Source organism: Pseudophryne corroboree, chromosome 1 (genome assembly GCF_028390025.1).
Source record: "Pseudophryne corroboree isolate aPseCor3 chromosome 1, aPseCor3.hap2, whole genome shotgun sequence".
Lineage (NCBI taxonomy): Eukaryota > Metazoa > Chordata > Amphibia > Anura > Myobatrachidae > Pseudophryne > Pseudophryne corroboree.
In genome coordinates this window covers 953,637,073-953,655,686 of record NC_086444.1, presented here as the reverse complement: position 1 = coordinate 953,655,686, position 18,614 = coordinate 953,637,073, and the positions used below count along the sequence as shown (strand labels likewise).

Below are 18,614 nucleotides of genomic sequence, written 5' to 3'. Positions count from 1 at the left end.
CCGAGCAGCTACGTGGTCGGGGGAGAACACGTTTGTAAAATTCTACAAATTTGATACCCTGGCTAAAGAGGACCTGGAGTTCTCTCATTCGGTGCTGCAGAGTCATCCGCACTCTCCCGCCCGTTTGGGAGCTTTGGTATAATCCCCATGGTCCTGACGGAGTCCCCAGCATCCACTAGGACGTCAGAGAAAATAAGATTTTACTTACCGATAAATCTATTTCTCGTAGTCCGTAGTGGATGCTGGGCGCCCATCCCAAGTGCGGATTGTCTGCAATACTTGTACATAGTTATTGTTAAAAAAAAATCGGGTTGTTATTGTTGTGAGCCGTCTGTTCAGAGGCTCCTACGTTTGTCATACTGTTAACTGGGTTCAGATCACAAGTTGTACGGTGTGATTGGTGTGGCTGGTTTGAGTCTTACCCGGGATTCAAAATCCTTCCTTATTGTGTACGCTCGTCCGGGCACAGTATCCTAACTGAGGCTTGGAGGAGGGTCATAGGGGGAGGAGCCAGTGCACACCACCTGATCCTAAAGCTTTATTTTTGTGCCCTGTCTCCTGCGGAGCCGCTAATCCCCATGGTCCTGACGGAGTCCCCAGCATCCACTACGGACTACGAGAAATAGATTTATCGGTAAGTAAAATCTTATTATATACTGTACGTAGTTATGAACCTTAGTAAAGAAATGTGTGTCTGTGAAATTCTTTCTTCAGCAAATTTATATGACAATTTTATGAGAGAGAAAAGGTTAAATAACCCAATACTTAAGCGCGTAGTCGTGTAGTCGCCTTATCCCGTGCACGGGACCAGGATCTCTAAACTTGGATGCGCATTTCGCCAGGAGTTGGCTTGTTCACGAAATGCGCATCCATGTAATCAATAATGCAATCAAGGCAAACTTTGATTGACAGGATAGCCCCCTATCCACTATTGGCAATTACTTAGAGCATTGGCTGACCCATACTTGGCATTTTTGTATTATTGTGTTTTGGTATTTTTGCATTTTTTTCTGTAATATTGCACTTTTGTATTTGTAAAAAAAAATTTTTTACAGTTTTGCACAAACCTTGATTTGTTTTGAAAATTTACACGGTTGTATTCTCCCATGTTTCCGTTTTGCTATAAATGCACACACATCTCATTATTTCATTCATTAGGAATATTGCTTTCCAGGTGAGTAGGAAATGTTGTATACCAATAAAAACTATGTTTTAATAAAAATTCTTACTTTAACGAGTTACACCAGCAAAAAGAGTATTATTTTCTTCCCTTCTTAGTACTTGTTAAAATTGTGTGACTTTTGGGAGCACCACCAATAGAGTGATGCTATTGGCTACATTCAGCCACTGTTTTAAATGTTTTTCTCTAACGTCCTAGTGGATGCTGGGGACTCCGAAAGGACCATGGGGAATAGCGGCTCCGCAGGAGACTGGGCACAAAGTAAAAGCTTTAGGACTAGCTGGTGTGCACTGGCTCCTCCCCCTATGACCCTCCTCCAAGCCTCAGTTAGATTTTGTGCCCGAACGAGAAGGGTGCAATCTAGGTGGCTCTCCTGAGCTGCTTAGAGTAAAAGTTTAAATAGGTTTTTTATTTTCAGTGAGACCTGCTGGCAACAGGCTCACTGCATCGAGGGACTTAGGGGAGAGAAACGAACTCACCTGCGTGCAGAGTGGATTGGGTTTCTTAGGCTACTGGACATTAGCTCCAGAGGGACGATCACAGGCCCAGCCATGGATGGGTCCCGGAGCCGCGCCGCCGGCCCCCTTACAGATGCTGAAGCAAGAAGAGGTCCATAAATCGGCGGCAGAAGACTTTCCTGTCTTCATAAGGTAGCGCACAGCACTGCAGCTGTGCGCCATTGCTCTCAGCACACTTCACACTCCGGTCACTGAGGGTGCAGGACGCTGGGGGGGGGCGTCCTGGGAAGCAATGAATTTACCTTAGTTGGCGAAAAATACATCACATATAGCTCCTGGGCTATATGGATGTATTTAACCCCTGCCAGTTTTCCAGAAAAAAGCGGGAGAAGAGCCCGCCGTGAAGGGGGCGGGGCCTATCTCCTCAGCACACAGCGCCATTTTTCCCACACAGCTCCGCTGGTAGGAAGGCTCCCAGAATCTCCCCTGCATCCTGCAACTACAGAAACAGGGTAAAAAAGAGAGGGGGGCACTTATTTGGCAAAATAACAGATATAAGCAGCTATAAGGGATAGACACTTATTGTAAGGTTGTCCCTATACATATATAGCGCTCTGGTGTGTGCTGGCAAACTCTCCCTCTGTCTCCCCAAAGGGCTAAGTGGGTCCTGTCCTCTATCAGAGCATTCCCTGTGTGTGTGCTGGGTGTCGGTACGTGTGTGTCGACATGTATGAGGAGGAAAATGATGTGGAGGCAGAGCAATTGCCTATAATGGTGATGTCACCCCCTAGGGAGTCGACACCTGAATGGATGGCCGTAATTAAGGAATTACGTGACAGTGTCGGCACGTTACAGAAAACTGTTGACGACATGAGACAGCCGGCAGCTCAGTTAGTGCCTGTCCAGGCGTCTCAAACACCGTCAGGGGCTACTAAACGCCCATTACCTCAGTGGGTCGACACGGACCCAGACACAAACACTGACTCCAGTGTCGACGGTGTAGAAACAAACGTATTTTCCAGTAGGGCCACACGTTACATGATCACGGCAATGAAGGAGGTTTTGCACATCTCTGATACTGCAAGTACCACAAAAAGGGGTATTATGTGGGGTGTGAAAAAACTACCCGTAATTTTTCCTGAATCAGATGAATTGAATGAAGTGTGTGATGAAGCGTGGGTTACCCCCGACAGAAAACTGCTAATTTCTAAAAAATTATTGGCACTATGTCCCTTCCCACCAGAGGTTAGGGCTCGTTGGGAAACACCCCCTAGGGTGGATAAGGCGCTCACACGCTTATCAAAACAAGTGGCGTTACCGTCTCCAGAAACGGCCGCCCTTAAGGAGCCAGCAGATAGGAGGCTGGAAAATATCCTTAAAAGTATATACACACATACTGGTGTTATACTGCGACCAGCAATCGCCTCAGCCTGGATGTGCAGTGCTGGGGTGGCTTGGTCGGATTCCCTGACTGAAAATATTGATACCCTGGACAGGGACAATATATTATTGACTATAGAGCATTTAAAGGATGCATTCCTATATATGCGAGATGCACAGAGAGACATTTGCACTCTGGCATCAAGAGTAAGTGCGATGTCCATTTCTGCCAGAAGAGGATTATGGACGCGACAGTGGTCAGGGGATGCGGATTCCAAACGGCATATGGAAGTATTGCCGTATAAAGGGGAGGAGTTATTTGGGGGCGGTCTATCGGACCTGGTGGCCACGGCAACGGCTGGGAAATCCACCTTTTTACCCCAAGTCACCTCGCAGCAGAAAAAGATACCGCCTTTTCAGGCTCAGTCCTTTCGTCCCCATAAGGGCAAGCGGGCAAAAGGCCACTCATATCTGCCCCGGGGCAGAGGAAGGGGAAAAAGACTACAACAGACAGCTTCTTCCCACGACCAGAAGCCCTCCCCCGCTTCTGCCAAGTCCTCAGCATGACGCTGGGGCCTTACAAGCGGACTCAGGCACGGTGGGGGCCCGTCTCAAGAATTTCAGCGCGCAGTGGGCTCACTCGCAAGTGGACCCCTGGATCCTGCAGGTAGTATCTCAGGGGTACAAATTGGAATTCGAGACGTCTCCCCCTCGCCGGTTCTTGAAGTCTGCTTTACCAACGTCTACCCCCGACAGGGAGGCGGTATTGGAAGCCATTCACAAGCTGTATTCCCAGCAAGTGATAATCAAGGTACCCCTCCTACAACAGGGAAAGGGGTATTACTCCACGCTGTTTGTGGTACCGAAGCCGGACGGCTCGGTGAGACCCATTTTAAATCTGAAAACCTTGAACACTTACATAAAAAGGTTCAAGTTCAAGATGGAGTCACTCAGAGCTGTGATAGCGAACCTGGAAGAAGGGGACTACATGGTGTCTCTGGACATCAAGGATGCTTACCTCCATGTCCCAATTTGCCCTTCTCACCAAGGGTACCTCAGGTTTGTGGTACAGAACTGTCACTATCAGTTTCAGACGCTGCCGTTTGGATTGTCCACGGCACCCCGGGTCTTTACCAAGGTAATGGCCGAAATGATGATTCTTCTTCGAAGAAAAGGCGTCTTAATTATCCCTTACTTGGACGATCTCCTGATAAGGGCACGGTCCAGAGAACAGTTAGAGGTCGGAGTAGCACTATCGCAAATAGTACTACGACAGCACGGATGGATTCTAAATATTCCAAAATCGCAGCTGATTCCGACGACACGTCTGCTGTTCCTAGGGATGATTCTGGACACAGTACAGAAAAAGGTGTTTCTCCCGGAAGAGAAAGCCAGGGAGTTATCCGACCTAGTCAGGAAACTCCTAAGACCAGGCCAGGTGTCAGTGCATCAGTGCACAAGGGTCCTGGGAAAGATGGTGGCTTCTTACGAAGCGATTCCATTCGGCAGATTCCACGCAAGAACTTTTCAGTTGGATCTGCTAGACAAATGGTCCGGATCGCATCTTCAAATGCATCAGCGGATAACCCTATCTCCAAGGACAACGGTGTCTCTCCTGTGGTGGTTACAGAGTGCTCATCTCCTAGAGGGCCGCAGATTCGGCATTCAGGATTGGGTCCTGGTGACCACGGATGCCAGCCTGAGAGGCTGGGGAGCAGTCACACAGGGAAAAAATTTCCAGGGCTTGTGGTCAAGCATGGAAACGTCACTTCACATAAATATCCTGGAACTAAGGGCCATTTACAATGCCCTAAGTCAGGCAAGGCCTCTGCTTCAGGGTCAGCCAGTATTGATCCAGTCGGACAACATCACGGCAGTCGCCCACGTAAACAGACAGGGCGGCACAAGAAGCAGGAGGGCAATGACGGAGGTGGCAAGGATTCTTCGCTGGGCGGAAAATCATGTGATAGCACTGTCAGCAGTGTTCATTCCGGGAGTGGACAACTGGGAAGCAGACTTCCTCAGCAGACACGATCTTCACCCGGGGGAGTGGGGACTTCACCCGGAAGTCTTCCACATGATTGTAAACCGTTGGGAAAAACCAAAGGTGGACATGATGGCGTCTCGCCTCAACAAAAAACTGGACAGATATTGTTCCAGGTCAAGGGACCCTCAGGCAATAGCTGTGGACGCTCTGGTAACACCGTGGGTGTACCGGTCAGTGTATGTGTTCCCTCCTCTTCCTCTCATACCAAAAGTACTGAGAATCATAAGAAGGAGAGGAGTAAAGACTATACTCGTGGCTCCGGATTGGCCAAGAAGGACTTGGTACCCGGAAATTCAAGAGATGCTCACGGAAGACCCGTGGCCTCTACCTCTAAGACGGGACCTGCTCCAGCAGGGACCATGTCTGTTCCAAGACTTACCGCGGCTGCGTTTGACGGCATGGCGGTTGAACGCCGGATCCTGAAGGAAAAAGGCATTCCGGATGAAGTCATCCCTACCCTGATCAAAGCCAGGAAGGATGTAACCGTACAACATTATCACCGTATTTGGCGTAAATATGTTGCGTGGTGCGAGGCCAGGAAGGCCCCTACGGAGGAATTTCAACTGGGTCGATTCCTGCATTTCCTGCAAACAGGACTGTCTATGGGCCTCAAATTAGGGTCCATTAAGGTTCAAATTTCGGCCCTGTCGATATTCTTCCAAAAAGAACTAGCTTCTGTACCTGAAGTTCAGACGTTTGTCAAGGGAGTACTGCATATACAGCCTCCTTTTGTGCCTCCAGTGGCACCTTGGGATCTCAATGTAGTGTTGGGATTCCTAAAATCACATTGGTTTGAACCACTCTCCACTGTGGACTTGAAGTATCTCACTTGGAAAGTGGTAATGCTGTTAGCCCTGGCTTCAGCCAGGCGTGTATCAGAATTGGCGGCTTTATCCTATAAAAGCCCTTACCTAATTTTTCATACGGACAGGGCAGAATTGAGGACTCGTCCTCAATTTCTCCCTAAGGTGGTTTCAGCATTTCACTTAAACCAACCTATCGTGGTGCCTGCGGCTACTAGGGACTTGGAGGATTCCAAGTTGCTGGACGTAGTCAGGGCCCTGAAAATATATGTTTCCAGGACGGCTGGAGTCAGAAAATCTGACTCGCTGTTTATCCTGTATGCACCCAACAAGCTGGGTGCTCCTGCTTCTAAGCAGACGATTGCTCGTTGGATTTGTAGTACAATTCAGCTTGCACATTCTGTGGCAGGCCTGCCACAGCCAAAATCTATAAAAGCCCATTCCACACGGAAAGTGGGCTCATCTTGGGCAGCTGCCCGAGGGGTCTCGGCTTTACAACTTTGCCGAGCAGCTACTTGGTCAGGGGCAAACACGTTTGCTAAATTCTACAAATTTGATACCCTGGCTGAGGAGGACCTGGAGTTCTCTCATTCGGTGCTGCAGAGTCATCCGCACTCTCCCGCCCGTTTGGGAGCTTTGGTATAATCCCCATGGTCCTTTCGGAGTCCCCAGCATCCACTAGGACGTTAGAGAAAATAAGAATTTACTTACCGATAATTCTATTTCTCATAGTCCGTAGTGGATGCTGGGCGCCCATCCCAAGTGCAGATTGTCTGCATTACTTGTACATAGTTATTGTTACAAAAATCGGGTTATTGTTGTTGTGAGCCATCTTTTCAGAGGCTCCTTCTGTTATCATGCTGTTAACTGGGTTCAGATCACAAGTTGTACGGTGTGATTGGTGTGGCTGGTAATGAGTCTTACCCGGGATTCAAAATCCTTCCTTATTGTGTACGCTCGTCCGGGCACAGTATCCTAACTGAGGCTTGGAGGAGGGTCATAGGGGGAGGAGCCAGTGCACACCAGCTAGTCCTAAAGCTTTTACTTTGTGCCCAGTCTCCTGCGGAGCCGCTATTCCCCATGGTCCTTTCGGAGTCCCCAGCATCCACTACGGACTATGAGAAATAGAATTATCGGTAAGTAAATTCTTATTTTTTGACATATTGCAATATATGTAAAGATCCAGGTCTGTGCGCAATCTCAGTCTTCTTAGCTAAGAGCTTTAGAAGATCAGTCACTAGTGTATGGTGCATTCTTCACATCTTTCTCATTTTGTGGACATGGGCACAGACTTTCATTTTAACATTGTATGTGGGATAAACAGTAAGGCCAACTCCACTGACCCTGAACAATTCTGACTTGAATGAGTGCCCAAGCAAAAAGTGTATTCTTTTCTTCTCTTCTTAGTAGGCTCATGGGGGCTATACAACATTCCTATATGTCTTGTGTATTTTGGTACTGATATTTCCTGCTTTGTTTGGTTTTAGTATGGTTTATTTGCCTTAGTGAATGTGGAAACAGAGAGCATACTGAAGTGCAATGTAGCATAATTATTATTATTATCCTTTACTTATATGGCGCCACAAGGGATCCGCAGCACCCATTACAGAGTGCATAAACAAATTAGCAAAACAAGAAAACAGTGGCTTACAGTTCAAGACAATATAGGACAAATATGGAAACCTAGCGGTTAGGTGCCATCAAATGGAGTATGGGGTATAAGGTAGTGTAAGTAATGCTGGCCATTCACTAGGATGACTCGCGTTAGATGTAAGTCATCCCACGCCACCCCTTCCTTCTTCCCATCCAGCTCCCCGTTGTACGGTAGATCGTACGGTGATTTTGCACCGTATGATCTATCATTCCACCTGCATTGGACTCCTACCCGGATCGACTGATCATATATGCAGCACATATGATCAGTTGATACGGCGTGGGGCCATGCATTGCATCGTAATGCCACCCAAAACATGCACGATGTGCATGCGATGGGTCAATTGACGCGCCAATATCGTGTATTCTTCCACGATATCGACCTAGTATATGGCCAGCATGAGAGGCGGAAAGGACATGAGGGGAGAAGGCCCTGCTCTTGCTAGCTTACATTCTGAAAGATCTAGGTCTATGACCTTGGTATATAGGTAGTTAGTTATTGAAAAGCATAAAAAAAATCTGGCCAAGGCAAAATAACCTTGACAGATCCACATTAATCCATAAATTGCTTCAATATCATGTGAATCATCTGCTATTATCCTAGATGTTCTCACCTTTTACAGCAAGCCAGTAGTTATAGAAAGGATCCCAGGACATCTTGTAAAGTCAGAGTGCCTAATCCTGGTGTATGGAGAACAATAATACAGTCACTTAGCATTTCCACTTGCTTTCAGCAAGCCATTTGCTTCATTTTTGCCTGTGTGCATGACATCTGAGTTATGCAATGCTCTCAGTGCTTAGGGTTAATTAGGTTTATGTTAACTCCACAGTAATGAGCAGAACAGCCTTTCAGGCATGGAGCCTCCACCTCAATTACTACAGGGCTTTTTTTGTACCCAGTTTCTCATTTTTCTTAAGTCATTTTGAGACTTTTTACTGGAGCTCTTGTTAAAAATTATCTCTCTTTCCCATGCTTTCTTATACGCTTCTAAATTGTGTTTTCAGTTTATGTAGTGTGAATGGCTAATGAGGACTAAAATGTAACTTGATTTCAAGGAAAATAAATTAAAGTGTAAACTTTCTTTATCTTACAATCAAAACTAATTATGGTATGGTTCATACTGTATTTAGAAATGCGGCGTCTTGTAAGTCGTAACCCCTTGGTGACGGCTGTCCGCAACTTGCATAACCTTCTAGCGGTAGAGGCCCTACTGGTTTTCTGCATGACAGGCTTCCTGGCAAAGAGCCTTGTGCCACAGCACAGAGGAAGAGTGGTGACTTCTTCAGGCTGAGGGACCAGAAAATGTTATTCATGTCTGGGAAATCTCAGATATAATATCAGGCCAATTTTGAATCTATTCCAGATACAGGCTCAGGAACAGTATTTCACTTTTAATTATATAAAATATATAAATCTCTTAAAGTGGATACTATTAAAGGCTCCAAAATACTAGCAAACTATTTATACTATAAGTTTCTGCTGCTGGGTACACTGGGCTCCACAAGGATTAACATCGGGGTGTAGAGTAGGCTCAAAGCTTTGACTGTTCCCAAGATGCACAGCGCCTCCTTCTCTATAACCCTGCCTCCGTGCACAGGAGCTCAGTTTATAAGTTGGTGCCATGCAGTAAGCAAACAATCAACAGGGGGGCTGCCATTGCAGCCCATATTTTAGCTTAATCAGAAGAAAAGAAGAACTTTTGAAGACTTCAAGGGCTGCAGCTTTTATGCATGTCACATGAGACATCCTTTGCTGCAGCTCCATCACTCCCCCAGCGGCGCTGTATACTCCTGCGCCCTGGTTGCCGTGTAACTACAGCGGAGGCTCCGGTGTCCTTCTGTTAGTCACACACACACCCGCCGCTGCCCTCCTGGATCGCGTGGCCGCAGATACAAGTGGAGGCAAGGGGTCTCGTTGGCCCGCTGTTAACCGCACTCTGGCGCGGCCGTGGGAGGCAGGCCGCACGCACTGGCATGGACACTGGTAAGGGCAGCCGCTCAACTAGTCACTGGGACACAGGGCACAGGTGGGGTTTTTTCTCTCATAAAAACCCTGTTTTAATCAAGCCCGCAGTGCCCAGTGGGGAAGCCAGCAGGGGGATAAGGCCTAACCTGTAGCCCCTCCCCCAGCCCCACGGCGCCATTTCAGTAAATGTTCCCACCCTGGAGCCTCATATCTCTCCCTCACTCCCTGTCAGCCGCCATCACAGCGGAGCGGAGCTGTTCCTGGGACTGCTGGGGTAAATCCTCCTCTGTAAAGCCGCCTGCTCGCCAGCGCTGTGCATTTTACAGAACACTTAAGTATTCTACCTGTCAAGGGACAGTGTTAGTTAAGAAAGAGTGCATACATTCAGGGTTGTGTAGTACAAACACCCTGTGATATACATCCAGTATCTACTGTGCTTTGTTATATCTACTGTTTACATACAGTAAATAGCCATACTGAGTATTACTTTGTATTGCTAGTCCAGTGCAGTTTTATGGTGTATAATTTCTGCATGATACGTTTGTGACTACATATGTGTGTGTGCATGTAGCTGCTGCGTGGCTGCCATATCTGGTATTGCACTCAGTGTGCTGCTCCTATATTATATAACCTGAAGGGGCTAAGTGTGTCAGGTTTCTACACAATATAGGTATTTCACAGGATATACTTGCTGTGTATTTTTCCTTGTGAGTTATAGTCACTTTCTATATATTTATATAGATATATCTCCTGAATTCCCCCCCCCCCCCCCCCCCCCCTCCTGTTAAAGCTCTTTTTTCTGTGACCAGGGTATTTTTTAAAGAGATCATTTAAAGATTTTCCGCTGTCTCCCCCACTCCCCTGCTGTTTATTTTTGCCCCCCCCTGGGGGTTGCCACTTTCCCATGCAGGGCATAGCTGAAACATATGTAAGAGCCCTTCTACTCCCTGCTGTGTATGGATAGATCAGCTAAATTGTGCTGGGAGAGAGACTGCCACGTCACTGCCAGTCTGGGGCACACAGAGGGGACTGCCGACTGCGAGAAAAGTGGGCATCTCAGGGCTTGCACATTCCGGCGCACCTATCTGTACCAGAAAAAGGCTGAAAACAGCATTTGCATATTATCACTGGCGTAGCTCCACAGACAAACGCAAGTGCGGACGCAGCAACGGCCAGCACTGAATCAGGCCCATAGTCTGTTTTGGTTCATTCCAATGCTTTCCATCTGAACACCTGGGTGAACCTAGCCTAACCCTTTTTTGTGTTGCTAATAGCATGAAATGTTCCCTTGTGTGATGGTAATTTTTTTACCAAGTATCGCCGCAAGTACGGTCTGTTGTGAATGTCAACCTTATAAATGCATCCCCATCATGAGCCCATATCAAATGTTGTCCATATGTTCTTCATGAATATGTATTAATCTTATCGATCAAAGTAATGCTTCAAACTGTTAAACAGAATAAAAATATAACACAAGGCTGTTTTGGGACTGGGTTAAATGTAAAATGGAAATAGGGTTTGAGTACATATGTGGTCACACAATTTTTATTTTTTATTTTTTTATACACAGAATTTCAGCACTTGTCTAATAATACTTGATCTTCTGGCAAATTTCAATTACTGGCAAGACTGACATGAGTTAAATACCAACTTAACGGATTAGTTGCTGTTTACGTACAATCGGTTTAATCCTGAACAGTGCTGCTGGCAGAAGAGTGTGACAGTGATCAGGGTTAGAGTAGGAACATCCAGCCGCCCAGCACACAGATGTTAGCTGTATAGCTGCTAAAGGGGGTTGGAAAATCATGTCAGGGACACAATGCTGACTGCACATCATGTAAAGTCCATACAAGCAGTCTCAATGTGGATAGTGGCCGTTGAGTTGCATAGGTATAATGATGTAATGAAACATGTCTAGAATGTACTTAGGAAGAAACTGTCAGAAAGTCTAATGGTGTCAATATAAGATGACACCATATGAAAGGTATCATGTTCTCATCACAAAAGTACAGTATATGTAAAAATATCCATGTTATGACAGGCGTAAAGATTATTTCAAATATATGTAAAACTCCTATCTCACTTTAATACAACCTGATCTCCTCGTATCTGCTGTTTTAGGCAGCTAAAGGTTCCTTGCAATGACCTTCTGGCAGAATTAGTGAGACAGTATCTCGTTTTAATGCCTCCACTGTGGTCAAAAGCATAATGGGTTTTATTCGTTAAACCTAATATACAATTTGCCTTCCATAAATGTTCTTACATGCACTGTATACGGTCTGGCCACTCTGTCAGCTGCTGCGCTCTGTCCTGCCCCCCACTCTGTACTGCCGGGCCCATCCCTGGCTGCTCCTCTGCCACAGTCCTACTTATATAATGTAATGTGCAATGTCGGCCACAGATTGTATAGAAAGTGGCTCCTCTTTACATCCTAAACTTACGGTCATTGTGGGTCATTCCGACCTGTTCGCATGCAGCGGTTCTTCGCTGCGGTGCGAACGTGTCAGGACTGTGGCTGCGTGGCGCCTGCGGCATTCCCTGGCGAAGCCGCCAGCATTGAAAGTGATCGCATCGGCTATCGCAAGAAGATTGACGTCGGGGACGCGTTCTGGGGCGTCTACTCACCGTTTTCTGGGTGTGGAGATCCGAACGCTGGCATGTCCAGGCGTTTGGAGGGCGGATGTCTGACGTCAATCCCGGGATCTTCGTCGCTGGATCCGTCGCACTGGGTAAGTAGGTCTGACCCTGGTCTTGTTTTGCAGGAAACTTTATTAGCATAGCAGGGCTGCACAAGCGAACGCAGCCCAGCTGTGCTAAAATACACTCCTTCATAGGCGGCATCAAGTTGATCGCACGAGCAGCAAAAAGTTGCTAGTGCGATCTACTTGGAATGACGACCATTCTCCATTGTTTGCATTGTTAGTGATTTAACTTTGGAAGAAGTAATGTCAGGAGAATGTGTTCTCCTCATACTTTAGTTGTCACGGTCCTTAAATTAACTCCTTTTCTTCCATCTCCTCTCATTTGTTTACTGCCCCCTTTTTCATTTGTTTACTGCCAGTATCCATTCTGATTGGGTTTTTTTGTTACAGAACAACACTTTCCTGATATTGTCCCTGGCGAGGAGTTTCTAAACCTTGGAATAGAACAAGTGTGTAGCTTGATTGCCAGTGATAAACTCACTGTTCTTTCTGAGGAAAAGGTAATTACACATGCTAACATGTATTTTTTTGTTTTTCATGTAGAAATTGCCTTTTAAGTATATCAGTCAGATGTACAATGACAGTAGGCAAATTGTGCAGTATTGAAGCAGTAAGTCCCTTTTGTATGGGAATTTATAGGCTGCAATCTCCTGAATACTGCTTATGTCAATGAAAGCCTCCACTGTACGTAGGTGACAGGATAACTTTGTAGAATGACTTATCGATTATACGGACAATAGACACTCATTTTATATTGTAGCATAAAAGTATGATAAGTGGCTTCAGCAATCTGGTAACTCAAAGGGATATAATTACGGGATGCAGTTAATTTGGATACCGACGCCGGAAACCTGACAGACGACAATGCCGACAGATGCTATTCCCACTCATGGGTGTCTATGACACCCATAGAACGGTAATAGAACTTGTGGCGATCCACCGAGCTCGCAGCAAGCCCGCAAGGGGACTCATTGCATTCACTCCACTGCCAACATACTAGCGGCCTGGATGCTGCGGTCGGTATACTGATCCCATATTTACTAAACAGTCGCTGTTTATCGTCCACTATGACTGCTGGATTTGAAACTGCAATAGCAATATATGCAAGTCTGATTTAGCATATATTACTATTGCCAAATTGGCAGCTTTGACACTCAAAGATTAGTAAATATACCCCTAAAATATCTAGCAGCACACAGTAGGTTCCAGTGGTTTTATACCTGTCTGAGGTTTGCAACTCTGTACTCTGGTCACCACATGATTAATGGATCACTAGCAATAGGACTCAGTGATCCCTATGTAAAATAGAAAGCACATACTCACTGACCTTTTGGAAAATGACGGACCAGGAAGCAAAGCAAATACAGGTTGAGTATCCCTTATCCAAAATGCTTGGGACCAGAGGTATTTTGGATATGGGATTTTTCCGTATTTTGGAATAATTGCATACCATAATGAGAGATCATGGTGATGGGACCTAAATCTAAGCACAGAAGACATTTGTTTCATATACACCTTATACACACAGCCTGAAGGTAATTTTAGCCAATATGTTTAATAACTTTGTGCATTAAACAAAGTGTGTGTACATTTACACAATTCATTTATGTTTCATATACACCTTATACACACAGCCTGAAGGTCATTTAATACAATATTTTTAATAACTTTGTGTATTAAACAAAGTTTGTGTACATTGAGCCATCAGAAAACAAAGGTTTCACTTTCTCACTCTCACTCAAAAAATTCCGTATTTCGGAATATTTGGATATGGGATACTCAACCTGTAATAAATGTATCCGTAGGATATAAAATTGAGTATTTGCCATTTTACATAGACTGTTCTGGACACTTCACAGTAGATAGAAGACTTTGCTATACTAAAGAGCTTGCTAGCTGCTTAAAAAGACAGCAATCTGTTGTGTTTCTGTGCTTGAATACCCAGGAGGAGTTTCTGCACAAACACCCAGGAGTGAGTGCAGTGATTGTCATGCTGTGTAGTATGAGGGGGTGTGGTTCATAGGGTCGACCACACTTAAGACGACAGTCAATAGGTCGACCACTATTGGTCGACAGTCATTAGGTCAAAACGACAAAATGTCGACATGTTTTTCTTTTTTACTTTTTTTGTTGTCGTTCTCTTCGTCAAGTGACCAGGAACCCCAATTAGTGCACTGTGTCCCCTGGCATGGCTTACTTAGCTCGCCATGCTTTGGGCAGGTTACCATTCCCAATTGTAGTCCATGTGGATCGTTAAGTATGAAAAAGGTCAAAAAATAAAAAAACGTGCGTCGACTTTTTGTCATGTTGACCTAATGACTGTCGACCAATAGTGATCGACCTAATGACTGTCGACTTAAGTGTGGTCGACCTAAAGACCGGATACCATTATGAGGAGTATAACTCGCTCACACTGATGCTCTGTATCCTTGCACTGTATAATCACTTGGATCATTCAGTATATTTCCATTGCCCTCAGGTTTTCCATCATGCTCCTTTATTGCACATTTCACATACGCACATGGCTTAAGTCTGATGGTCTGATATGAGGCTTCCAGTACTTCAAAGCAATTTCAGTTTATGGAATGCTGACAGCTAAAGTTAAAACAAAATATCGTACACTAGGAAAGAGAGAACCGAAAACCGTAACTTCATCAGACATTGCAGTGTTCATAGTAATCTTCACTGATCCCTGAATCCTAGCTGAATACCCTTGTGTTTATATAGAAGGGAAAGTAGTTCTGCCATTTGTAGACAATTATATTTTATTGCTTGTTTGTTTTGTGAGAATTGCTAGAATCATGGAAATCACTGTTACATGTTAGACCCCGTTTCTCAGTGAGGGTAATTAATTGAATCTCAGCGTGACGCCCTGTCTGCACTGAGCCTTCTAAGCTGACTATCAATATCCCTATATCTGCGTCAGTACTGGGGGTTCCAGGGAGTCCTTTCCTGTGGGTAACCAGTGCTATATAACACGGCTGCTGCAATTATAGCTGTAAATACTTCATGTGTACATTAGATCATATTTTTTAAGGCTATGAAAGATACATTTTTTTAAATTATTTTTTTTATTTTTATTTTCCTAACAGGTATTTGAAGCAGTCATAGCATGGGTAAACCACGATAAAGATGTGCGCCAAGAGCACATGTCACACTTGATTGAACATGTCCGTCTTCCATTACTTTCAAGGGATTATTTAGTACAGGTAATCACAAGTGAATCATTCTCTGGGTACGGATATATACATGTATGCAGGGAAAAAATGCAAAGTAATGTCAGAAAGACCTGTACTGATAGTTTTTATGAATGTCCCGCATCTGGTATAATAAGCTGTGTCTGTGCAAGGTCTCGCCTACCAGAGGAGCAGTGCTGGTTATATATAGTCACAAGGAGTAGTTATACATGCTGTGCTACAGTCCCACTGCCCCCTTTGAATGTAACTTTTCCTGCACACTTTGCTTTTTAAGTTTAGCACACTGCTGAATTCATTAGTAAAATATATCCAACCTCAATACGCCATGCAGCGTGAGATGCCTGACGTGAGTGAGCCGCCAAGTCGCGTGCAGCTCTGCTAACGTCAGGTGTCTTTTTTTGCCAAAAATGCTTCTTATTCGCAATGCAGCTAGGAGACTGTGATGATTAATTTGATATATGACACTTATATATTGTGTGTGACTGAGTCTGTATACAGAGCAGAACATAACTTATACTGGAAAGCTGCTACTTTGTAAAGGTCCATACACTGGACCTTTACTGGACCCAGCGTGTATGCACAGCGATGATCGCTGACATCACTGGGCTGAAAAGCGCTCAGTGCATAAACACTGAGCTATTTCTCTATCGTCCTAAGTGGATGCTGGGGTTCCTGAAAGGACCATGGGGAATAGCGGCTCCGCAGGAGACAGGGCACAAAAAAGTAAAGCTTTACTAGGTCAGGTGGTGTGCACTGGCTCCTCCCCCTATGACCCTCCTCCAGACTCCAGTTAGATTTTGTGCCCGAACGAGAAGGGTGCAATCTAGGTGGCTCTCCTAAAGAGCTGCTTAGAGAAAGTTTAGTTTAGGTTTTTTTCTTTACAGTGAGTCCTGCTGGCAACAGGATCACTGCAACGTGGGACTTAGGGGGAAAGTAGTAAACTCACCTGCATGCAGAGTGGATTTGCTGCTTGGCTACTGGACACCATTAGCTCCAGAGGGATCGAACACAGGCCCAGCCGTGGAGTCCGGTCCCGGAGCCGCGCCGCCGACCCCCTTGCAGATGCTGAAGCGTGAAGAGGTCCGGAAACCGGCGGCTGAAGACTCCTCAGTCTTCATAAGGTAGCGCACAGCACTGCAGCTGTGCGCCATTTTCCTCTCAGCACACTTCACTGGGCAGTCACTGAGGGTGCAGAGCGCTGGGGGGGGGCGCTCTGAGAGGCAAATATAAACCTTATACAAGGCTAAAAATACCTCACATATAGCCCATAGGGGCTATATGGAGATATTTAACCCCTGCCTGACTGGAAAAATAGCGGGAGAAGAACCCGCCGAAAAAGGGGCGGGGCCTATCTCCTCAGCACACGGCGCCATTTTCTGTCACAGCTCCGCTGGTCAGAACGGCTCCCAGGTCTCTCCCCTGCACTGCACTACAGAAACAGGGTAAAACAGAGAGGGGGGGCACATTAATGGCTATATATATATATATATTAAAGCAGCTATAAGGGAGCACTTAATATAAGGATATCCCTTGTATATATAGCGCTTTGTGGTGTGTGCTGGCAGACTCTCCCTCTGTCTCCCCAAAAGGGCTAGTGGGTCCTGTCTTCATTAGAGCATTCCCTGTGAGTTTGCGGTGTGTGTCGGTACGTGGTGTCGACATGTATGAGGACGATATTGGTGTGGAGGCGGAGCAATTGCCAAATATGCAGATGTCACCCCCCAGGGGGTCGACACCAGAATGGATGCCTTTATTTGTGGAATTACGTGATGGTTTATCTTCCCTTAAACAGTCAGTTGAGGACATGAGGCGGCCGGACAATCAATTAATGCCTGTCCAGGCGCCTCAAACACCGTCAGGGGCTGTAAAACGCCCTTTGCCTCAGTCGGTCGACACAGACCCAGACACGGGCACTGATTCCAGTGACGACGGTAGAAATTCAAACGTATTTTCCAGTAGGGCCACACGTTATATGATTTTGGCAATGAAGGAGACGTTACATTTAGCTGATACTACAGATACCGTAAAACAGGGTATTATGTATGGTGTGAAAAAACTACAAACAGTTTTTCCTGAATCAGAAGAATTAAATGACGTGTGTGATGAAGCGTGGGTTGCTCCTGATAAAAAGTTGATAATTTCAAAAAAGTTATTGGCATTATACCCTTTCCCGCCAGAGGTTAGGGCGCGCTGGGAAACACCCCCTAAGGTGGACAAGGCGCTCACACGCTTATCCAAACAAGTGGCGTTACCCTCTCCTGAGACGGCCGCACTTAAGGATCCATCAGATAGAAAGATGGAAGTTATTCAAAAGAATATATACACACATGCAGGTGTTATACTACGACCAGCTATAGCAACTGCCTGGATGTGCAGTGCTGGAGTAGTTTGGTCAGAATCCCTGATTGAAAATATTGATACCCTAGATAGGGACAATGTTTTACTGTCGTTAGAACAAATAAAGGATGCATTTATCTATATGCGTGATGCACAGAGGGATATTTGCACACTGGCATCTCGGGTGAGTGCTATGTCCATTTCAGCCAGAAGAGCCTTATGGACACGACAGTGGACAGGCGATGCGGATTCAAAACGTCACATGGAGGTTTTGCCGTATAAAGGGGAGGAGTTATTTGGAGTTGGTCTATCAGACTTGGTGGCCACGGCTACTGCCGGGAAATCCACTTTTTTACCTCAAGTCACTCCCCAACAGAGAAAGGCACCGACCTTTCAACCGCAGCCTTTTCGCTCCTACAAAAATAAGAGAGCAAAGGGCTTGTCGTACCTGCCACGAGGCAGAGGAAGAGGGAAGAGACACCAACAGGCAGCTCCTTCCCAGGAACAGAAGCCCTCCCCGGCTCCTGCAAAAACCTCAGCATGACGCTGGGGCCTCTCAAGCGGACTCGGGGACAGTGGGGGGCCGTCTCAAAAATTACAGCGCGCAGTGGGCTCACTCGCAGGTAGACCCCTGGATCCTGCAGATAATATCTCAGGGGTACAGGTTGGAATTAGAGACGGATCCTCCTCATCGTTTCCTGAAGTCTGCCTTACCAACCGTCTCTTCCGAAAGGGAGAGGGTGTTGGAAGCCATTCACAAGCTGTACGCTCAGCAGGTGATAGTCAAAGTACCCCTATTACAACAAGGAAAGGGGTATTATTCCACTCTATTTGTGGTACCGAAGCCGGATGGCTCGGTAAGGCCTATTCTAAATCTGAAGTCCTTGAACC

At 45.9% G+C, this 18,614-nt stretch overlaps 1 protein-coding gene across 2 annotated transcripts in view; it reads left to right on the top strand.

Annotated features, from left to right (window-relative positions):
- KLHL2 (kelch like family member 2) overlaps positions 1 to 18,614 on the top strand; it is a 312,617-nt gene that overhangs the window by 198,739 nt on the left and 95,264 nt on the right. For both annotated transcript variants that reach the window (XM_063920432.1, XM_063920431.1), the window contains 2 exons: positions 12,580 to 12,689; positions 15,282 to 15,398. In XM_063920432.1, coding sequence (XP_063776502.1) covers positions 12,580 to 12,689; positions 15,282 to 15,398 — 227 coding nt within the window. The remainder of the gene's footprint in view (positions 1 to 12,579; positions 12,690 to 15,281; positions 15,399 to 18,614) is intronic.